The 23,522-nt window shown below is 47.1% G+C and overlaps 2 protein-coding genes across 3 annotated transcripts in view; both read right to left on the reverse strand.

Moving 5' to 3' along the window:
- The window catches only part of CEP83 (centrosomal protein 83), a 15,048-nt gene extending 4,149 nt beyond the window's left edge, over nucleotides 1-10,899 (reverse strand). Inside the window, exons 1-13 of the mRNA XM_078609741.1 lie at nucleotides 10,769-10,899; nucleotides 8,924-9,195; nucleotides 8,182-8,332; nucleotides 7,729-7,821; nucleotides 6,701-6,832; nucleotides 5,528-5,779; nucleotides 4,803-4,934; nucleotides 3,957-4,071; nucleotides 3,664-3,808; nucleotides 3,224-3,373; nucleotides 2,432-2,507; nucleotides 993-1,150; nucleotides 305-413 (exon numbers count right to left, since the gene is read on the reverse strand). Coding sequence (XP_078465867.1) covers nucleotides 305-413; nucleotides 993-1,150; nucleotides 2,432-2,507; nucleotides 3,224-3,373; nucleotides 3,664-3,808; nucleotides 3,957-4,071; nucleotides 4,803-4,934; nucleotides 5,528-5,779; nucleotides 6,701-6,832; nucleotides 7,729-7,821; nucleotides 8,182-8,332; nucleotides 8,924-9,132 — 1,722 coding nt within the window. The 5' untranslated portion in view covers nucleotides 9,133-9,195; nucleotides 10,769-10,899. The remainder of the gene's footprint in view (nucleotides 1-304; nucleotides 414-992; nucleotides 1,151-2,431; nucleotides 2,508-3,223; nucleotides 3,374-3,663; nucleotides 3,809-3,956; nucleotides 4,072-4,802; nucleotides 4,935-5,527; nucleotides 5,780-6,700; nucleotides 6,833-7,728; nucleotides 7,822-8,181; nucleotides 8,333-8,923; nucleotides 9,196-10,768) is intronic.
- A 2,868-nt stretch (nucleotides 10,900-13,767) lies between these two features.
- Nucleotides 13,768-21,660, reverse strand: LOC144729445 (ADP-ribosylation factor-like protein 8B-A). 2 transcript variants are annotated; one of them, XM_078609744.1, is made up of 7 exons: nucleotides 21,252-21,660; nucleotides 19,578-19,658; nucleotides 17,962-18,035; nucleotides 17,274-17,367; nucleotides 16,675-16,742; nucleotides 16,457-16,527; nucleotides 13,768-16,118 (listed from the first exon to the last, which is right to left on the reverse strand). In XM_078609744.1, the coding sequence occupies exons 1-7, from the start codon at nucleotides 21,372-21,374 to the stop codon at nucleotides 16,069-16,071; spliced, it is 561 nt and encodes a 186-aa protein (XP_078465870.1). In that variant the 5' UTR covers nucleotides 21,375-21,660; the 3' UTR covers nucleotides 13,768-16,068. The 2 variants fall into 2 exon arrangements, with proteins under 2 accessions (XP_078465870.1, XP_078465868.1); XM_078609742.1 differs by having other exon boundaries at nucleotides 15,934-16,118; nucleotides 21,204-21,531.
- Between the last annotated feature and the right edge of the window lie 1,862 nt (nucleotides 21,661-23,522).

Raw genomic sequence — 23,522 nt, forward strand, 5'->3', positions numbered from 1 at the left:
ATTAATAATGAGACCTGAATTATCTCATGTTTCATTCATCCTGTTAGATGTGCAGGATTCCCACATTACAAATTAGATCTAACATGTGGGTCCTTCCAGACATTTTCCACGTGCTAATAAAGTGTGATACAAATTGTATATGAACTGGGTGAGTTAAAAAAAAGAATGGAAGCTGGGCCTGACATGGAAGTTGGCGATACAACTTTCCATCCCTTTAAAACTTTTTTTTATATTAGTCTTCCACATTTGTTTTATTAAAAAAAACAAGCATGCCTGTGAATGTGAGCATTTGTGGGATTGGTACCTTCTTGTGCGCCAATACAATACGATTCAGCTTCTCCTTTGCACGACACAGCTTGGCATCGAGCTTGTGTTTCTCCTGGAGCCAATCCAGCCGCTCCTCTTCCAAGGACCTGGCATTCATCCACGCACTCGGTTAAACCACAGCTGGATCAAAAATGGTCAACGAGCACTGACAGTCTCCATCAGATGAGTGGAGTAATGGGTTTCTTCGTTGATCAGCGAGTAGGCAACCCACATGGCTTATTAATGAGGGGGGGGGGAAATATTGGGCAAGTAACTAGAAGAGATGGAAGAAAACATGAAGAATTTGGTCATCAGCTACAATTAATCCACTTCTGCAGGCCTGCATAGGCCATTACCATCTCACCATCCATATACCCTGCACACAAGCAGATTCAATACAGGTGTCGGGCTTAACGAGAAAGGTTGTGCAAAAATCGCTCAAGTGAAATTTGTTAAATGATCATGGGTTTTTCCCATTGACTCACCCATGTTAAAAGCTGAGTTATGTTTCAGCCCCAAAATTTCCCACTTTCAAAACGTTTTCAACGAGAGAATCACAATTTTATAATAAAGTAATAAAACATCAAATGTAACGCCACACATGAAGAACCAGTGGTTGCACCTGCCCGTCCTCGGCGTCTGCAATTCATTAGCGCCACCTCTCATCGGTCTCCCCCACCCTTTACCTCTGCGCCTGACCCTGCACCCTCTCCGCCTCGTCCTGGGCCCGCCGAGCATCCTCGCGGTGCCGCTCGGCCACCTCGCGCAGACGGGCGCCACTCGCCTGCAGCTCGCGCTCGGACACGGCGAGCTGAGAGACGCGCGTACGCAGACCCTCCACTTCCTAGAGATGCACGACAAAGACAATTGCACACCCAACCGTACCCAAAAGACAGCCCGCATACAACCACACAGACTGTTGGGTCGGGTGCTGTTAGCGAGCACCTATGAAGGCAGGTACAGCACACGAGGGGGTGGTGTGGCCAGCACTACCTGTCTCCCCGGTGCTGATGTTTACAGATCCCACCCAGGTAACTCGTCATTTAAGGTTGGGTCAATCCGAGGCCCAGAATGTTCGCATATCACTCGTCACTTATGTTATATTTAAAAAATTAACCCGTAAAAACAAAGTTTTTCACTATAAATCCTTTATATGCGTGGCATCGGTTTTATTTTATAATTCATTTCTGTTTTTCTTGAGTAAAAGTTTCATTTTTATAACATTGGTATTTTAAATTAAATATGACATTTTTTGTTTCTCCTAAAAAGTGGAAAATTTTGGAAAAAAAATTTTCACGAAAATAAATTGTCACGCACAACGAGTCTGTGTGCAAAATGTCAGCTCGATTGGATCACGGGAAGTGGGTTAAAAAACGACCGGAAGATTTGCACGGTGGTAAGCGCGCAAGCAAGCAAGTGAACTTAATATAAAGGATTTAATAAGACATTAATGTGCACACATACAGAGTACTGCAATCATGAATAAACACACCGAGTAATATTTACATGCAGGTGGGACATTTCCACCTGGTAGTGAAAGGATTCATCAAATATGCAATCTACCAGGCAGAAAAGGCCCATCTGATAACATGTAAAGTCTGCTGTGTTCAAAGAAGTCTTGTATTTAAATTCAGAATGTAAAAATCCATACAGATATTAAATATTGATCTGGATTTTTTTTTATTGGACAGTCAATGTCAAAGGACCGATAACATTAAAGTTAGACTATTAATTATGTTTGACTGTATACTTGGTTTGAAACACTCAACATGTTTCTGTACAGATGGTGCACATATCCATAAACCTGAGATATACATATACACAAACAATACATCGGTTATATTATATGCAAAATACATAATCTCTTCTCATTGGGGAGCTGTGGTTCAGAGGTCATTAGCACACTACACTATGAACCCAGCGACGGGAGTTCAATTCCCAGGCTAAGCCGATGGCCCTGGGGGTCCCCGCTCTGCCACCAACAAAGTGTGATGAAGTATGGTAAAAAAAAACTCCCATGAATGACAAGGGGTAAGGAGGCCTTAATCCAGCATTCGGAATTATAAATGTCTGAAAATATTTTGTAATATCTCTTCTAATTGTGAATTAGATGTTGTATACTGACCTGCTGTAGATCTGCAGTTTGTTGCTGTTCCTTTTGCATCGCCTCCAGCTTGGCCGTCAGCTGTTGCACCTTGGCCCTGTGTAATCACATCATTGCAGAGCCATCCCCGGTGTTGCAACACAGCTGTCGTCTCTTGCCTATGGCCAAATCACCTGGCATGCACCCGCTCTCGTCATACCTGGGAAGCCAAGCGGGAGGTTGAGCCCGGATAGTGCTCGAATGGGTGACCGCCACGCGCGACAATTTTTTATCTCCGTTACATGAAAGTGAAACTGATATTTGTATTTCTCAGCTGGAATACAGCCTTGTTAAGTACGTAACAAAATACAAACAAAAGATCCATTGTAGAATGGTCTCAAAGCATCAACTATGTATACTTGAGAACGCAGTTTAAATGCATGTGACTGAATCGTATGTATGTTGAACTTCTTTCACACCGTACGTAGCCAGAATAGAATCAGAATATTTATCCATACTGGAGGAATACGATGAGCTATAAAGTTATTTTTCCACAGATGTCCAGTAGGAGTGCAAAGTATAGGAAAGGTAAACAAATCACTTTAAAATATATAAAATAAAACTAAACTAATTACTACCTTACCAGGCAAAGCCCACTAAGGTGCGGGGGGGGGGGAAGGACAACAAACTAAACACAAAAAGAAGTTTCAACGAAATTAGTTTTCAATTTAGCTTTTTTCAAAGACGTGGATTCAAAACCAGGATCTCGGCGGTGCCGGGGCTCAGCTCTCCGAACTCCGAGCAGCCCAGCCACCTGCATGCGGTGCGGCTTACTTGAGCGCGGCGCCATCCCGTCGCAGCCCCTCCTCGGCGGTGCGCGCCACCCGCGCCGTCTCCTCCAGGAGCTCGCGCTCCGACTGCCACGATGCTTCGCGCTCCACTGCCACGCGCTCCAGCTCCGCCACCTGTGCCTCCGTCTCCACCCTGCAGCAGCAGCAGCAGCCAAAACCGACAAAAACACGTGAAGACCGATCAATACTCAGCCGATAAGTCATTATCCTATGGCAGGGCCCGTTGTGGTGTTACGCTGTTTGTTACATCTCGGAGTGATGAATGGCCGTGTGAATTACAAAATTGATTGTGAGGTACGTTGTAACTAGAAACCTCAAAAGCTGTCTGACCACTTACATCGTTGAAGGAAATTAAATAAGCACGTGCACAAGAACCTATAATTGCGTATTTGGGATGGGAATTTATGACTGATTCGTCCGTACACTTGCTCCTGCGCCACAGAGAGTTTCTGGAAGCCCTCGCTGCGCGCCGCCTGTACCCGCCGCATCATCTCCTGCTCCTTCTCGGCCAGTGCCGCAGCCTGCCGCTCAAGGCCCTCTCGCGCCGCCTCCAAGTCACCCTGGGCAACTAGACACACGCACGAGGGCAACGGGACATCACGCAAGCATCGGGAGACCTCACGTGGAGCACAGCGGAAACCTGTAGGGGTGGGGGGGATGGGGTAGGGGGGATGGGGTAGGGGGGAGGGAGACGTTGGCAGGAGCGTGGCGCGTACGGTCCAGCTGCCCCCGAGCGCCGTCGCGCTCCCGCTCAAGCTCGGCGCGCGCGCGCCCGGCATCCACTCGCAGGTTCGTCATCTCCAACTTGTGCGCGTGCTTCATCTCTTCCAGCTGCACAAGCGACGACACGAGCAGCGGCACTCGGATTAGTTCATCCCAATCGTCTGCTGGGCACCGATGACGCATCGATTCAGCCGATTACAACAGAATTTTACGCTCCAGGCAAGATACATGCGTTGGATCGTGCATGAGAATCAATTATTTACAAACTGTGCCGGTAATACACCAATTGCGTTGTTATATTTCAAGCTGTGAGCGAACAAAACTGTACAAACGTGACAGCATATACAACAACCCACACAAGGCAGAGCATTTATAGCTCGGGGTGAGCAGCTACAAAATGGGACCTTTTTTAAAATTGTCATTGTACTGTTTGCCTTTTGTCATTCAGTGGTCTGACACTGGTAGTGAGACTCGGCCCTAAAGAAGGCCGTCTCTGGTGTAGACCAATCAGTTTCAAAGACAATGCCATATATTATCAGAGCATGTTTGTTTGCATGTTCACCACAAGTACATGTAGTTAATGCGAACTTGATTCCTTAAAAAGGTTTCTATTTGGTGTTTGAACATGTTAACAACTTAAAATTTTGATTTAAAGCTTTTCGTGACTGCAGAGATTCATATTATTGGTTCTTTCGGTAAAGTCACGTAGAAGGGAAATAATAAAACCTATTAATAAAATTATAAAACCTATTCTTATTTTTTCATACTTTGATACTGGCAAAAAAGGTACCATTTATAATCTATAATAGTGCCGGCGCTCTGCGGAAGGGCTGAGGCACCTTGTTGTTGAGGGAGGAGGCTTCCCGCTCGGCACGGTTCTGTTTCTTCGACAGCTGCAGGCACTGCTCCTGGGAGAGGCGCAGCTCCTCCTCCAGCCGCTCCACCTGAAGCTTGAGAGACTGCCCCTCAGCCTGCACAGGGGCACACGACACACGCACGCACACAGCGGAGGGCGCGGTGGGGTCAAGTACAGGCGTGAAATTGTTTTACAGCACGGAGTAACAACACCAAATATCAGTCGCGTTATTAAGTCCTTCGTTTTCCGCAGGAATGATGAACGGAGGATTGCTTTATTCGTTTCTTTAGAGCTGCTTTTTGTGTTTAGATTTCCGTCCTCCCCCTGCACCTCTCATGAGCATGGTTGGCTACGTATGGTCTGCGAAAGAAGTTCAACATACACACACACTGAGGGCCAATCTTTTTTTCATGAGGGTGCTGCTTGAGAAGTTTGACCAAAACAGTACACCTTTTGACGAAATATGCTAAAATGGTTGACATTTGTGAAAAATAAATACGGGACACGCAGTGGGATTTCAATTTCAGTCGTTACGACACATTTCAATTGGTATAAAGCTAAACAAATAAACAGATTAATATAATAACGTTCTCTGTAAAGTGAGCATTAAAAAAAAAAATCTGCTTGGCATATCTGGGCCTTAAGCATCAATTTCCATCTCAAATCGACGCATCGCGGTGAGCGAGCGCGAGCGAGCGAAGATGTCACCTCGAGTGCGCGCACGTTGGCCTGGGACTCCGCAATCTGCCGCGACTGCATACGCTGCACGTTGTCAGCCTGCAGGCCCGAGTTGCCGCGCTGGGCCTGCAGCTCTTCCAGCTCCGTCTGCAGCCCCCGCACGCGTTGCAACAGCTGCGCCCGCTCCCGCAGGAGCGCCTCGGCACGACGGGCCTCCGCTGCCGCCTCCCCGCCCGACAGACGCGACTGCAGAGCCTCCTTCTCCTTCTCCAGCTCCGAAAGCTGCAGGCGTCACCCCCCCCAACCGCCCCCCGACCACCACCCCACACACGACAAGACACGGACCTCTGATTAGCGCGGTTGGCTATGTACGGTGCAAGAGAAGTTCAACATACATACACAAGAGAGATGGCGGTTTGTGTTTAGGATGGGTGGCGTGAGCGTTATCATGTTTTACTATTGAACTAAGGGGGTATATTTTCAGTATCGTCATCCACTCTGTCAATCATCATCATCAAGTTTCAAGATTGTTGTTTGACCATGTGAGAACTCAAGAGACCAGGATAATCTCGTTTGCAAAAGTGGCCTGCCCGTATGGACGAATTATGATCATCATTATGATCATCAGGGCTGCCCAGAATGCCACGCAGAGCCACCATATTGATTAATGACTAAAGGCAGGCCCATTGTGGGGCCTTCTTTGTGTGAAGACTGATGAAAATTGCCCTTTTTGCACCCCAATCTCATACCATTGACATAAATACCATGAGCAGAACAAAATAACTTTGCAGTATTGTGGTTTAACACTAACTATAATCTTCAACCGCCATGCTATGAAGTGATGTCTCATAATTAAACAGTAGTCATATATGGGACAGCATTATAGATGGGTACAACTTTAATCTACAGCAGAGTCACTGACATGTTGTGGTTCTATGACTTATCATATTGCTTGGTGGTAGTTATGTATTTGGTAGCAGTAGTTATGTTTTTGGTGGTAGTTATGCAGTAGTTGGTGATGGTAGTTTGCAGAGGTAGTTATGTAGCTGATGGTGGTAATGTGGTCAGTAGTAGCTATGTAGTTGTTGGTGGTAGCTATATAATTGGTAGCAGTTAGTTACAAAGTTAGTGGAAGGTATGATATGGAGAGTGATGTTTACATCATTTTTGGTATTTAGTTGTGCAGTTGGTGGCCTTGTAAACCTGTGCTTGGTGTTTGAGCAACGTTTCCTCGAGCACTCGGCCATGCTCAGCCCGTTGGTGCTCGAACTCCGACTTGAGCACAGTCTGCTCGTAGCGAAGCTTGTTAAACTCGCCGCGGTAGCGCTCGGCCTCCTGCGTACATCCCACATTACACAACCACGGCACGAGTGGGACACGCGGGGCATTGCTACGCCATCACAAAGCTGTGTCATCATCATCACCACTGCACGTCTTATCAATTGATTCCACTTTCCTCTGTCCTCCTATACCTAATACAATTACATCAAAGGGGTGAAGTGGTGGCACAGTGGTAAGCGCACTGCGCCAAATCCCAACACCTACGCTCAATACCAGGACACTGTTAGCACGCGAACTGCAAGTGATATTTAAACCCAAACTGACCGAGCACTTTCTTCTTCAACGCGCACCGAGCAGAGCAGCAAAGTATGTTACAACAAGTCCCACGGCCAACCCGGCGTGTGAAGGCTGTCATCCAGCAGTAGATTGACAAAAGGATTGTAAATTAATTACATCAAAGCAGGAGACCAATTCCAATTAAACACTGTCACCAGCATGGGAACACCTTATTCGTGTAGTAGAGAAGAGAAATACCGATATCCTAACTAGTGACAGCAAAGGCAAAGAGTCTTCACGTCACAATCAGCTACCAGCACTGTGCTCTGCATTAGACATAAGCAAGGGACTGAGCTCTCAACCTCATGTCAAAGATGCAAAAAAACATGTTCTATTTTACCAGGTAAGGCCCACAGCTATACAACTAGATTTCAGAAGTGACCTGGCCACAAATGATAGCTCAACGAAGTGGCTTATCACGTGGAGATTTATAGCAGCCAGATACTCTAAAAGCGTGTCGATTCTAAATGGGGAGGGATAAACCGGAAGACCAGGAGAAAAATCCACGCGACCACGGGGAGAACATGCAAACTCCAAATATACAGGCTCAGGATCGCATCCCCGACCTCCTGTATACCAGGTGATGTCGTGGTCCCTTAACCCCAGCACCTCACCTCCTCCTGCCGACGAAGTCTTTCTCTCATGGGCAACTCCAGCTCCTGCTGTATCTGAGCTTTTAGCAGCTCCAGCCTCTGTGGGGTCGGCACCTATGACACCAACACCAACATAGACGGGGGTGAGGAAGTAGCGTAGGGAATGCAGCATGGCCAAAGAATATATATTTTTGCATCACACATGTGTAAGTGTCGCTAAACAGGCACAGGCTTTCTTGTCTCTGTTGACATAAATTTGATTGTGTTCCTTCCATGGGACTGCCATTATCATGATTGGAAGCGTACAGCTGGCCGGCCTCGTCACACCTGACCATGCCAGGCCGAGACTGATCGGGGCTTTCTGCTCTGGAGAAATGGACTGCTACTGCTCGCGACCAGCTGGGGCAGAAGGTGCTACACGACCGTTCGTTGTCAGTCCAGTGCGATAGCAGTAGTCGTAGTTGGGAGTTAAACCTGGCTGCGCAGCTCCTCTATCTCCCGGGTCTTGTCCAAAAGCTCCCCGCGCAGCTCGGTGACCATGAGCTGGAAGCGCTCCTGCAAGCTCTGCATGTCGGTCACAACTCGCTTGAGCTCAGCCTGAGTCCGCAGGCTCTCATCCTGGAGCCTGTGCGCGCACAAGAAGAGATCGACATCAGCACCCCTTCGTCATCACGCGTATCGCCCAGCATGCATCGTGGATGCACACCCGCGCAGAGGGTTAATTTAAATGGGGCTTTATGAAGCCATGGTATCTTTATGCTCAATTGAGCGTGGCCAAAACGTAGAAAGAGATAACAAAAACACAGTGGAGCTAAAAAATCACCGTCGGAGCATTTTAACGAGAAGTTTTACATCCCCGTGCCTCCCGCCCCCGTGTCTCCCGCCCCCGTGTCTCCCGTCCCCCGTATCTCCCCTCCCCGTGTCTCCCGTCCCCGTGTCTCCCGTCCCCGTGTCTCCCGCCCCCGTGTCTCCCGTCCCCGTGCCTCCTGCAACCCTCTCCCCGATTAACATGGTTGGCTACGCACAGCGAGAAAGCAGTTCAACATCGAGACATTGGTGCGACCCACCAACCCTCACTGCCTCCTCCGGTTGCTGGATTACGGGCGTGCACATCTGCCACCACCGCTCGGCTAATCCACCATAACGGAGAATCGCGACTTAACGACGCCCCCACACAAGCCCAGGCCGATTAGCCTCCTCCTCCTGCTCTCTTCACCTCGTGTGCTCCTCCTTGAGCGTCCGGTAGTTGGTCTTGTGGTGCTCGCAGCGCATGCGCTCGTCCATCAGCATCTTCTGCATCTCCGTCTCGGGGCACAGCAGTGAGGACGCGCCGAGGCCCAGCAGCTCGGCCGACCTCAGCGGCGTCGCACGCGGCACGAAGTCGACTCCGGCTCCAGGCAGCTCCGTGGGCAGCGACGACTCCATGCCGGAGAGTTGCGGACGTCAGGCGGACGTTTTTTTTTGTTTTCTCCCCCTTCGCTCTTGAAACTGAAACGAAGAAACAATGCGTGTTTTATTAGGGGGTTTGCTGCGTGTTGTTCGGGTACCGATGTTCCGACGTTTCGTTCAACGTGCCGGGAGCCACTTTAGTTGTCAAGTCTCGAAAAGGCGAGCTTCACACCGTGGAGATGGAGTGATGAAATCAGCTCATACCCAAGGAACTACATGGAGTGTTGCATTGCAACAGGTGGCGAAGGCGTGGGGAGGCCTTTGTGGATTGACTCGTAATTTTGTTGTGTTTTTTGTCGGATCGCTCTCGTAAAATGTATGTCGGTACACCCTCCTCCACCCGACACAGCCAATCAATGAAAACATAAACCAAACCAAATTGACAATAGATCGTGGTTGTTGGTGAGCCTCAGCCGTTTAGGTTGAAAACAAAAGCACGATAAGGACACCCTCGACTACAAATATTACATACAAAGCAACAGTATAAAGTTAATACCAGTGTGGTGAAGTATGGTCAAACGTCGGTGGCGTGAGGGAAGGCCTTCATCCAGACGCCTCGCTACACTTAAAGCAATAACTCAACGAGCGGGACCTATGGACAACCGTAGCTCGTGATCAATGTTCACAAAACACGACATTTGGTTGATGAACAATGAAAAACAATGATAAGCAATGAAAAATAAAGAGAAACAATGATAAATAAAGATAAACAATGATAAATAAAGATAAATAATGATAAACAATGATAAATAAAGATAAACAATCATAAATAAAGATAAACAATAATAAACAATGATAAATAATGATAAATAAAGATAAACAATGATAAATAATGATAAACAATGATAAATAAAGATAAATAATGATAAGCAAATCTAAACAATGATAAATAATGATAAACAATGATAAATAAAGATAAAGAATGATAAGCAAATATAAACAATGATAAACAATGATAAATAAAGATAAACAATGCGGCGACCACAAACTTCCGCCCATTTAAATCCAACCGCCGCGAATCGAGAGTCGGGTGTGGATCGATTCCGCGCGCGTGTCGTGCCGGTCGCAGAATCTATACTTAAGTCGAGATCAATGCAAATGTTAACAGCGTTTATGATAGTTCCACAAATCAGCGAGAGAGAGAGAGAACGATACGTTTAAAAAAAATCCCAAAACGAGATCGATAACACCAAATGGGAAGCGAGTTTAAACAAAATAATCGATGGAGTCGAATCGAATCGTGATAGAGTAAAACATCGAATCGGACGTGGTGGTGGTGGCGGCTCAATCGCTCCACAAGCCGCGAACTCGCCTCACGAAATGAAAAGAGTCAACGAGGTCGAGGATTTATCTTCTTGGTTCTTTCGGTTAAGTCACATAGAAGGGAAATAACAAAGTAATACATAGAGGGGAAACATTATTTTATTATTTCCCTTCTACGTGACTTTACCGAAAGAACCAATAACATGAATCCCTGCAGTCCCGAAAGCTTTAAATCGAAACTCGATGTCGCGGATCTCGTTTGCTCTGATCGCGCGTGGCTCCAACTTTGCTGAGGCGATCGGCGGACGATCGATCGCAGCTTGTGGAGAGTGTCGATGTGTGCGCTCACCCGGGGTGAGTTTGCCGCCTTTGGCGGGAGCGGTGGCGCCTTGCGAAGGAGGTTGGAGGCGGAGGCCCCGAGAGGCACCGTAACGACGGACGCGCCGAGCACGCGACGCGGGGAAGCAATGCCGGCGTGACGTCACGACGCACTTTTTAAACGTGTTAAAAATGTCGCGTGACGTCACGACGTAACGTTCCAACAGCGTGATGTCGTCACGGCGCATTCCCCCCCACCCCTTAAAAATGTTAACCCTTGATGTGACGTCATGACGTACGGATTTAGACCCGTTTCCAATGTGACCAGACGTCATGACGCATTTTGACGTCACGACGTAACGTTCCAACAGCGCGATGTCGTCACGGCGCATTCCCCCCCACCCCTTTAAAAATGTAACCCTTGATGTGACGTCATGACGTACAGATTTATGCCCGTTTCCAACGTGACCAGACGTCATGACGCCATGACGTTCGACGCAGGTTAGTTACGTCTAAAGCACGGTTAACACGCGGTGACGTCATGACGTACAATTAATTTAGTGACGCAACAATAAGCGTTTGTCAATGACGTGTACCTTAAAAAAAGATAACAGGCGACGTTTCGGGCAATAACACTTCTTCACAGCACAGCAAGGCCGTAGCCATGGAGTCAACATTGGGGGGGGGGGGGGGACCGAATCTTCCAGAGGGTCTGGAGGTGCCGCCCCAGAAAAAAAAATCTAAATTTGAAAACGAATTTCATGCCTAAAATATTTAAAAAATTCACTAACACACAGGATGGACTTTTTATTTATTTTCTACAATAATGTCTAAGTGTATTGTATTACATTGCTGTTTTTTTCTTGTTTCATTGTATGTAATGGCAGAGATTAGAGATTAATAAAGTACAACCAAAACCACAATCATATAAACAGAAATCTATTTTATAGCGATATATTGGGGGGGGGGGGGGGGGGGGGCATTTTGAGCATATTTGAATATGATATTATAATTACGGCCTTGCAGCAGAGCTCAAAAATAAAAAAAAGTGTTAATATACCAATACGGTTTAGGCTCCACAATTCCAAGTCTATTGGATGTTTTTTACCGTCTTGTTTGTACAGAATCGTTTTCAACTGTGCTGCATGGTTGTCAACGCCGTATCAATGCCCTATCTTATTACAGACCTCATTGGTCACCCCGTGCCTCTGATAAATCTCAATGTTCACCCTACAAATCCCCATCATCACAAGGGAGAAAAACACAAAGACACAATTTTGCCCGTATTGAAACGGCTGTACGCCGCATGGACCTGAAAACTCAATTTCCCTGTACAATAATTAATCGTATGGGTTGACAGCTAGGACTGTGCCCATCACCTCAGTGGCGTAGCTAGGATATTTTGCGCCCGGGGACGAACTATAAAATTGGCGCCCCCCTCCTCCCCCGTTTAACCACATACCAAAATGTAATTACATGACATGTAGGCTGTGTGTGGCGAGATATATAAACTTTTAGGTTGAGGTGTAGTTTTGTGCAGTAGTTTCAGGCTGCCGCGCCCGCCGCAATAAGTTATAATGTAACGTTGTAAGCCTCATTTTGGCGCCCCTTTACCTTGGCGCCCGGAGACATATGTACCCCCCTGCCCCCCCCCTAGCTACGCCTCTGCATCACCTTTGACATCGGATCTCCTTTCTCTCTCTATGAACGGCTCGTACAACAACATCTGACAAGCTCCCAGGGACCTGCCCAGCTGCTTCTCAGCTAAACTGGGGGATTCGCTGGATCGTCCATAAACTCAACCTGTGATCGATATTACAAATTGAGGCCTTCTCCTGGTATACTCTGTGGGGTTTCTTCGTTCGTGCAAAACATTGTTCAAAATGGAACGAGCCAAACATGCCCAGGGCAGGACCCTCCCCTGAAAGAGCGTTTGACTCGAGCGCTCGTTGAGAATTTCCTAAATAAACTAGTTGCGTAAATGTAAATGTTCTATTTTATTGTGTGTGAGGGGGGGGCATCAACAGTAAAATATCTGCATGGTAGAGATAGATGCATGCACGTGTAGTGACGCACTCAGAGACACCAAGGGGAGGAGGCATAACAACTCTCAGTCAGGACAGCTGGCAGACTGCCTGAATAGAGAACGCCGAGACGGTGAAGACGTTGACGAAGACTCCATAAAACCCGATGGGATTCCACTCCAAGCAACAGCCCCGACCCTTCGCTCGGGGTCCCCTTTTATCCTCCCGGCGTAGCCACGCCCTGCCCCGTCCCACCACGCCCAGCCCTGGCCACGCCCCCCTTCTAGAACTTACTCGCAGGTTCCGTCACGTGCCCCCTCGATCACCTTTCCCCTACATCAGGGGTGGGGAAGCTTTTTTCTGCCAAGGGCCATTTGGATATGTATAACATCATTCGCGGGCCATACAAAATGATCAACTTTAGCCGGTTATATTTGGCGAGGCGTGTGATGTTAGCTGGTATTGATGATGTTGCTACTCGCAACTGCTTTTCCAGGTTTGCTCCTAGATTTATTGAATTTCGAGTCCCACCTGCGGTTGCCTTGGCAGGGCCAGACCAAATGATTCCGCGGGCCGCACACGGCCCGCGGCCCGTCCGTTCCCCACCCCTGCAATACATCCCTCTCTGGCTTATCACGTGACCTGCTGACAGGGCTGCTGCAACTGCAGATCCCCTTCTCTGCCAGCAACCCGCGCTATGCTACGTAGTGACCCCCATTTCATGTCACTACACGTGGAATTACACTTGAGAAGATGGAAAGAGGCATACACGGATTCGAGAACGCATGTAAAGGTTAATGACATTGGAACTCTTTTAGTGGGCTTGTACAAGGACACGCCACGAGGTTACAAATGAGTGACAGCCAAAAACCCAAAACGTTGTCCACTAAGACATCCATTGAGAGATGGATGTCTTTACATCCCCATATGGCGGCAGCTTGGATGGCAGCATCCATCATCCAGCAGTGGGTTGACCCAAGCCCGACAATTAGAAACGAAAGCATCATTACAGTTCCATCTTTCACCATCTTTATTCATTTCCACCCTCCCCCACCCTTGCCGCAACACTCGGATCCATTTTACCGTCCTGTCGGCCACCACAAACACTTGAAACATGGCACTCTCATTACAGTGTCAATACAAACACACGTTTCGTAAAATGCCACCACAAATAAGCAATTCAAGCTCTGTATTAGCCACTCATTGGTGTTTGTTCAGCCAGCAACAACTCGAGCTATGACACAATAAGACAATCGTTTTAAATGTACAGCACACTTAGCGCATGGCATTCGACCCGCCAAAAAGGTGTCAAGCATTGGGAGGGGGGCGGGGGGGGAGCTCTCACCCCCGTGCAAAGTCATACTTCCCTGTACAGGTTCCCTTCGCTTTACGCAGGTTCGGTTTGTGCGATTTCACGTATATGCAGCGAACCTACTTCCACCCAAAATTCAATATGTGCGGTTTTATTTAATTTGCATGCGGCTATGCCAGAGGTCGGCAACCTACAGCTTCAGAGCCATATGCAGCTCATTTAAGGACTTGTCTGGAACCTAACTCGTTCGTAAGTATTGTTTTTTACCGATTACATTTTTTAAAATCTTGTTTTAGTTACCGACCCCTGGGCTATGCAGATGTGGGACGTTGCAAGTGTACTGTGTGCAGCGATTCATCAGGCAGCCGTCTCGTGCGGTTTCGCTTAGTGCGCCCCTTTTTGGAACGCATCTACTACCAAAACCGAGGGAAACCTGAATCAGTTGTAGTGTGCTACGAAACGAACAAGTACAGGTTCATAGTGCATGAACGCAATATTAAAGAGAAAAACTGCAAAAAGATGCTTAAGGGCACATTGCACGCATGAACGGTGCAATTGTAAAGAATATTATTTGTTCGACAGCATTAATATCAGACAGCATGGCAACTACAAGTTTGGTCATAATCGGACTTCCATGTAAAGAGTTAAAGTACCGTTTGAAGTTTCAATATTCCGTATACACACTGCGCACGTTTGCATTTTCACATTTCAAAAAAGTGCAAGCATATACTCACATTGACCAGTAACCAGATGAAGAAAAAAATACCTTCTCTGAATTTCAGCTCTCATCAAAATAAGCTAAATGCGAATTGTGTGCCTTCAAAAATACTGACATTTTCACAACCATGTGCTTTCCCTATTAGCAGTTCACACACACAACACTAATACACCATCAAGTGTGCTTGCTCCAAGGGCTTTCTAAAAGGCGAGATGCCCATTAATAGCATTTAATCGTGTTAAGCCGCACGGATAGTGCACAGAGGAAGGCATTCACGTTGGAGGTGCAGGGTGTGAAAAGGAGATTGCGAAAGTCACTTAGCATCAGCAAAATGGAAACGCGTACCTGCTGCATGCGACATACCATCGCTACCGAACTGTGACACGAACCGAAATGTTCAGGAGGTAACATCCGACTTCACACGTGCAAGTTGTCAAACACTTTCCAGCAGGTTTTTTCTAACCCACCGTTCAACCTTTCCAACGCCGTTAATTGCTTACGTTTCTGCCTTGCAGGCAATTAATTCAACATTTAAAAACGCGTACCTTCAAGTTAATATGCTCACCAACACTTAAGTTGTAAACTATTATGGACTACATCCTCCTGCATATGCAATTTCCCAATATAAAACGCACCAAAAAATAATTAGGCATGTTGTACTGCCGTTCGAATTTAGTCATCGCCACCCTAACAGTCTGCGCATGCCAATGGAATGTCTTTTAACGTAAAATGCGATAGGCATTTTTGGGTACTGCATAGCGACTTTAGCAAAATGGAACAAGACCTGCAGCAAGAAATTATTTAGATGTTTTGTAAACTTCAAGGGGCGGCCTGTTGCTGCTGCAGAGAAAGCCAGTCGTAAGGGCTCGACTGTTGCAAAGCCGAAAAAAATAGGGCAACCTTGTTATCCTAAGGCGACCACACAGCCAGGATCTTTGCAGCAAGAGTAAGACTTAAACGTTAAATCAATACAGCACAGGTCAATGCACAGTGTACACAGAAAATGGCACTTAATTCAGGAGGCATATGTGGTTCTTCATGCAGCAGCACAGTGCACAGTAACGCTGCAAAAAAAACTGACTTTCAACGCAACGACGACAGACCAAATGTCGCAATTCCCCGTGAAATGTCCAATACGGACGGACGTCTATCAGCTTGGGACATCACACAAGGACACAAACGGAATCGTTGTTTGAGTTTTGGCAGGACATGAATTCCGTTTGGCAAGAATTTAGAAGAAAAAAAACACAAGGAAATGTTGGCAGAACGGCTGTTTTCTAGTTTCGTCGAGACTTGGAATGTTGAATGAGCCACTGGAGGGTAATATCTGCAGACACAACAAAAAACAATCCATATTTATCAGAGATAAGTAAAATGAATACGAGGTTTCACAACAAAGCAAAAGCCGCCGTTTGTAGCCCAGCCTCTGCTAAAATAAAACCACAACACATCGCCAATCGGTGTCTATCCCACCATGAGCTCATGTGTGCGTCAGTGGTGATGAACGTGTGCTATTTAGCGAGCAAGAAAAACCAAGGGCCTGTAATTGGAAACAAAAATCGATGCACTGCAAATCTCGCGCAATAAATCAGTGACGCGCCGACTGAAGGGGTGGGAAAAACAACTTATCAAAAGAGCAAATGAATCGGCGGTGACATCACTCACCTATGTTGTCCTTCTCTTTGCAGGAAATGGAGTAGCAGCAGATCTCTCTGTCCTGAATGGCACACAGATTCCTGGAAGCGAAGGCAGTCGAGTTAGTGTCATTGCTTCTAAACCGAGGAGGCTGGCGCACGGGCATGACTACGCGCCAGCTCGTGAAACTAGAGCAAATGACAAAGTCCATCGTTAATTATTGTACAAGTTTCACATTTCAATCTTACATTTTATCAATCAGCTGTTTTTCATCCAGAGCATTTGGAAGGTCCTTCTTGTTTCCGAGAACCAGCACCTGTAACAGAAAAGCCTTTTATGAACACGACTACTCCAAGGTAAAGGTAACCGCACCGAGGCTACGGGAGACAAATGCCATTAGAATATCCTATACATTTACGCCTGTGAAGCAATCCACCCAGAATGCGCCCCATCTCGTTACACCTTTGAAGCAGCCAAGCAGGGTTGAGCTTGGACAGCGCTAGGATGGGCCACCACCGTGGCAGCTGTTGTATGATTAACGAGTTGTCTATACTAAACTAAAACTCATTTTATTTTACCAGGTAAAGCCCACCAAGCTATATAGCTCTTTTTGGCCACAAATTATAGCTCAACGAAGAGGCTTATCATGGGGAAATGTATTGCAGTCAAATACTCTAAATGCATAGAAGGAAAAATCGGAGGACCCGGAGAAAAATGCACGCAACCACTAGGAGCAAGATATTCAAACACCAAATATACAGGCATCAGGGTCGGCATCGCACCCACGACCTGCTATATGCCAGGTGAGGGAGTTAACATCTCACCACCATCGCTGGCTCATTCTTACCGGGATGCCATGCAGCTGGGGTTTCTCTAGGAGATTGTTAAGCTCATTCCTTGAAGCTTCCACTTTATCAGGGTCCGCCGCATCCACCATGTACCTGTGACGGCACGAGACAGACACCGCAGTGTCGGCACTCACGAGCGTCGGCAGTAAATCCGCCGACATAAATGTCAAAATGCCCACAGATCAACTGGCGTAGATCATGTTGACAGTCATGTTCGTGACACGACGCGCATGTCTACTCTGTGCTATCCTCTGGCGCGTGCGCGCACACGCTGTCTCTCGTTTCGCAATGATGAATACAAAACAATTTTTTTTTTAATATTGCATTTGTATTCACGTAAATAAATCTAAATGATGAAAATGGATATTCAAGCTTTTATTTAAAATCTGCAACATGATCGCTTGGTAATATTAAGCTTCAAATGTATTATTCAAGGTTCATTGGTGTGGCTGATAAAATATTTCTTACACCCCACACTCCCCCCCGCATCTCTGTCCATCCCGCAATACATATGGGATACACCCACACCTCTTCCAACACATCTGGTAGAAGAGTAGGTCAGAGATAAGCGTTGGGATACGCTCTCTCTCTTAGAAAGCTCCTTATGGAACAAGCATTGTCAGGCATGCACCTTTTACCTTTGAGTACATTTTTAAATGAGTGTAAACCAGGTCTGTTGGATCTTACACGATGGCGTTTACTCCACGGCAATACCGCTCCCACATGCTCCGGAACCGTGGCTGTCCTCCAATGTCCCAAATCTGCACAAATTATAAACACTGTAAATGTTGCAGACGTGGTGGTGGTAACTGTTTTTACAGACACTTAATGCTTTACCAGACAATTACCATACTTGGTAAACACACAACATTATTGGATCAGTGGTTATTGATAACAAGATATAAACTCTGATCAATAACTAAACAGGGCGGAGCGGTGACGCAGTGCACTGTGAACCCGATGACCTGAGCTCTATTCCCCGGCAGTGTTAACACATCATTTAACTTTATCAGTTAACTTTGGCAAGTGATATATAAACCAGTCCTGGACCCCCCCCCCCCCCGCATCCTTCACCAACCCACACTGACCAGTGTGGTGAAGTATGGTCAAACAACCCCGATGACTAACATGACATGGTCAGTAGTACAATGGGATGTATAAACCTACACAATGCAGCTCTGATGTAGTCATCAAGTCCACTGCCAGGAATACCATACATAGTTGGAAAACTGTTGATGGAAAATCTTAATTTTTGGAGCGTTGATGGATTAGCTTTGAAATGAAAGACTTCATTAAAACTCAGGCCAGTACTGTAGCATATTTGGCACCGGCCCTGGTGCATGAAATGAAATGTAGCCCTCTGACAAATTCCCCCCGCTTCTCTTAAAGAATGTTTACTTATTTATTTAGACTGGAGGAATCCGATGAGCTATGAAGCTTTTTCCACACATGTCCAGCGTAACCTGACAGCTAGGCCCCTCCAAGCCGTGGGCCTTGGTGCAGTTGCACCGCCTGTGCACACAATAGCACTGCCACTCAGGTTTGCATTGGCTCAGAATTAAAATGTGACCCCTCTTGAGTTCAACTGTACGCAAAAAAGGAATGTAGTGGCACAAGCAATAGATGTACAAATAGAAAGTTAGTTCTCATTCGCTCAGACTCTTATTTTAGTGGACATGGCCAAAATTCCTGAATGAATCTATTCATCAACATAGCTGGTTTTGTTTTCATGTTCAAGATCAGCCTTAGCTCTGGTTTAGTCTGTTGACTTCGAATTGATTTTACAAATGTTTGATCAGTCGCCAGCTGGGAAACAAAAAGGGGCAAAACAGCAGGAATGTGCTCATCAATTAGAACTAGCAGAGGCGAGTTTATGTCAAATGTGGAAAACATTAACAAGCTGACGGTTTCAGCCCGGTGAAGAATGACTGCACAAAAACACGCCACATTTAAATTTAGTGCTGCGCTTGATTTGTCTAGAGATTTAAACTCTCGATTTTCCTGTTATGCCACGACCATTCCTCTCATGTGGCAGTGGGAGTGGGCACATGCTACCATCTCTAATGTGAGGGTCTGAGGTGACGTGAAAGGATCCAGGGGTAGTTCTATGAAATCTGTTTCTGTGGGCTGCTCTCTTTATCTCGTGTAAAACCACCCTTTGCGCTGCTCTGCAAGACATCCGAGGAAGGCATTCCTTTGTTTTAGGAGGTGACGACAGTGCACAATTGGGATAACAAAATTTGGGGAAAACATAGAAAAAAAATACAATATATATAATTATAAATTTCAAACGGAATATGTACCTTGATGGTTACATTGCCTTTTGATATTTTCCGCATGTTGAAGCCCACAGTGGGAATCATATCTTCATTGAACTGGCCGGACTGCAAAACCAACAACAAAAACACTCATCAATCTATGAATGATTTAAATCCCCTTTGAAAAAGAAAACCCAAGAGGGCTTAAGAGACATGTATTTTATACGGGAAACCTGGAATAAGAAACAGAGGCATGAAAAGATATTAAGATATCAGGGCTATAAAAGCCAGTCCAAAAAAAATACAACGGTACCCCAGAATCAATAAGCGTACAATCATTATAAACGTGAACCTGCTGCAATGTAACACATTAATTAGCACGCTTGGCTTCGTACGGCGCGCAAGAAGCTCAACATACATCCGTGCGTACGATCATACATATTAAACTAGTGGTACCATTATAAGGAGCGGAATGCATGGCTACAAATGCAGCTTCATATGAACTACTCCTACAAGCCTTCTGCTTATTATGGGTGCAGTCTGGGAGCCTAGGCGATGGCAGTGGTGGCCTCATCATGAATAACAAAAGGACTCATTACACATTCGCCAATAACACGCTGCCCTGAAAGGTAAAAAAAATTGCTGACGTTTCGGGTAACAACCCCTTGAAGGGCAGGCAGGTGCTATTGATGGACTAACCGTGTTGAGAAGTGTTTAGGGGAGAAGTATGGGGCGCAGTAGTGTGCGGCCAACACCAGTGATATAAATTATCTGAACCGGTCCTGGACCTCCCCTAGGTCGACTCAGCCTCAAATGAGTACCCGGTGCGTAAAAAACATCGCCACTGAGGAGACAAAGGCGGTCGGGCGTGGTGCTGACCACCCCCACCCCCTCTCGTGTGCCACATTGCCGGCCTTCACAGGTGCTGCCAACAGCACTTGCCCCCCAAGTCTGCTGTAGGCTGCACGGGGGATCTTTGTCTGTGTGGGGTGTGGCGGCGCTTGGCAGCACCGCAGATAAGCGGGGTAAACAGATTTTATCGGACAAATGAGCCCAGGGTGTTGGTGGGTCATTCAATTTGTTGTTGTATATCAACACACGGGCACGGGCGAGTGGTGGAAATTCCACGTTAGTGTGGCGAGGGAAAGTACATCCAATGCGGGCGAGTGGCGCAGTGGTGGATCGCAGGTTTGAGATGGCAAAATGTCCCAGTTTTGTTGGGGCGTGTTAACGAGTCGACCTATCATCTCTCTCTCAGAGGCGGATAAATCGAGTAACCGCCTTTGCGACGTTTATTCTTTTTGTGAAATAAAGAAAAACAATACAACCACCACCACCCGTGTTTCACTTTCCACAAATATAAACGCCAGGCCCGCATTAAAGCGATAAAACACAACAATAATAACGTTAAAGCGATAAAACACAACAATAGTAAACGTTAAAGCCATAAAACACAACAACAATAACAACGCAACCGAGGCGGCGATGCATTAACCACGCAGTTTTTCGCGAGACGCCTTTCAACGCGGGCAAAGTTGCCACCACAACAGCTTCACAGACGAACGATCGAAGCGATTCATTATCTCTTTAAACGCGACAACGAAGGGCGAACAGTGACACACACATTTGTTTTAATAAATGCGAATGCGTTAGTTTATACGTGGGGCCTACCCAGGAGAGGGCTCGCCTCGCAGACGCGCACTGAGTGGGCTGCTTTACCGCAATAACGTTGACGAACGTCGTCTTGCCCGAGTACTGCAGCCCGACCAGCGTGAGCTCCATCTCCTCCTTCCAGAAGAGGGCCTTAAACCAGTCCAGCAGTCTGTTGATGAGCGCCAACATCTTTCGACAGCTTCAATTCGTCCACACACACACACCACCCCCAAAAAACGCGATTTCCTGCCGCTTTTGCGCTGTCCCCCCCCCGCCGGGCACACGGCTGATGTGGTGGCTGGGTCTGGTGGTGGTCGTGGTGGTGGTCGTGGTGGTGGTCGTGGTTGTTTGTGATGCTGGTGGTCGTGGTTGCTTGTGATGTTGATGTTGGTGGTGGGATCTCAGAATCACACGGCGGGTTCCGCCACTGCAGATGAGGGCGTGTGGTCACGTGGGTGCTCAGGCCCCCACCCCCCTTACCGCACCCCCCTCCCCCCTCCCCCGCGCGCGCGCGCTATGCTGATCACGTGTGCGGATTCCAAAAGCGTGTGTCCGTGACGTCACGCGTCGCAGCAATGACGCTGAGAGAGGGCAGACGGTGGTGGGGGGTGGTGGGGGTGGTGGGGGGTTGTGGGGGTGGTGGGGGGGGGTGGTGGGGGTGGTGGTGTTGGGGGGTGGTGGTGGTGGTTGTGGGGGGTGGTGGGGGGTGGGATGGGGGTGGGGGTTGGTTTCAAGTTCAAGTTCATTTATTAGGTGTAGCCATGTGAGCCATTCGGCTCTTGAATCGGGTGCAACAAACAAAAAACATGAACAAAAAAGCATCTTAAAGTGACTATGTGACTAAGTGCAAACAGAAAATCCAAGAAAAGACAGCAAAATATTGCAGAAAAAGCACCGTACACCAACGCTGTGTGCAAAAATCCCAGTGGGATGCAAGTCAAACAACAACAAGACAACTTGGATTAAGGCCATCAGTCTAACTCTGTACTGCAACAAACAAACATGGCTAAACCAATACACTTTTCGAAATCACCAAAATAAAGCCATCTTCAATTGTGCCATTGTGTGTCCGCGTACACGGACAATACGTATATTTGATATCAGTCACCGGTCAAATGGTTTTTCAAAGTAATTTTGTTGAGCAGAAGTATCGGTTAAAAAAAAAATCTACGTTCAGATGTTATTCGCCACTGATGTTAGCCGTGAGTAATTTTTTTTCCAGGTCGCTGGGTTCATACTTGTTATCCCCACTGCTGCAGACTGAATCTTAATAACTTCGTTTGGTGAACGTTCAAGCGGTCGCACTGCGAAAGAGGTCCCACAGCGCCCTCCAGGGGCAACCAGGCATACGAATGCCGTGGTCGGGGCATTGTCTTTGTGCCAGAGGTCGCAAACGGGTTTTGATTCCTTACCCGTACCCGGCCGCACTAGGGTCCCTACCCGTACCCTACCCGAAATGTGTGACAAACGGTTACTCACCAGTGACTCACGGCCTACCCGTACCCGTACCCGGCCGCACCAGGGTCGCAAACGGCTACCCGTACCCGTACCCGGCCGGGTACGGGTAGCCGGGTATCAATAGTTTCAAATGTGTGGCAGCCCTCACACTGATGATGTCTTATCGGCGAAAGTCGCCCCCCTCTAAAAATGAGTGAAAAACACTGGCCTATATGAAGGCTAACGTGACACACGAGGGTGTGGCTGGCCGGCACCACGCCCAGCCGCCTTTGTCTCCCACGGTGCCATTGTTTAAGGCTGAGTCGACCTCGGGGAGGTCCAGAACCGATTCAGGTATTCGTCACTGATATTGAGCATGAGCTGGGAGTAGAATGCGGGTCGCTGGGTTCGTAGCTTTGTGTGCTAACCACTGCGCCACCTCTCCCCAACAAGCCAATATTTACATCGTCATCCACAAGCAGATAACAATTCACCTCCCGATGATTCGATGACATTTCCACGGTTAGATTAAATGATTGTCTATTTTTTACTATATCGACTGTATTTTCGTATTTGTTAATTCATAGAAAGGTATATTACTAATATCAATTACAAGTGCAAATCAAAAATCGATTAAATATATTCGATGTATGTGTACGTGTAACAGCCCGTTTGTCAATCCACTGCTGGATGAGGGCCTGGCAACGCTGTGCAGAGTAGTGAGGCTTATTTGACCATACTTCACCACGCTGGTCATTCCGGGCTTGTGAAGATGGGGGGGGGGAGTATGCGTACAGCCCGGTTTGTCAATGCACTACTGGATGAGGGCTATAATGATGGTCAGGGGCTAGATGTCAATGTCGAGGTCTGCTCGCCACAAGAGGGTTTCAGGAGAACGAG

The sequence above is a fragment of the Lampetra planeri genome, chromosome 32 (genome assembly GCF_965212315.1).
Source record: "Lampetra planeri chromosome 32, kcLamPlan1.2.h2, whole genome shotgun sequence".
Taxonomy (NCBI): Eukaryota; Metazoa; Chordata; class Hyperoartia; order Petromyzontiformes; family Petromyzontidae; genus Lampetra; species Lampetra planeri.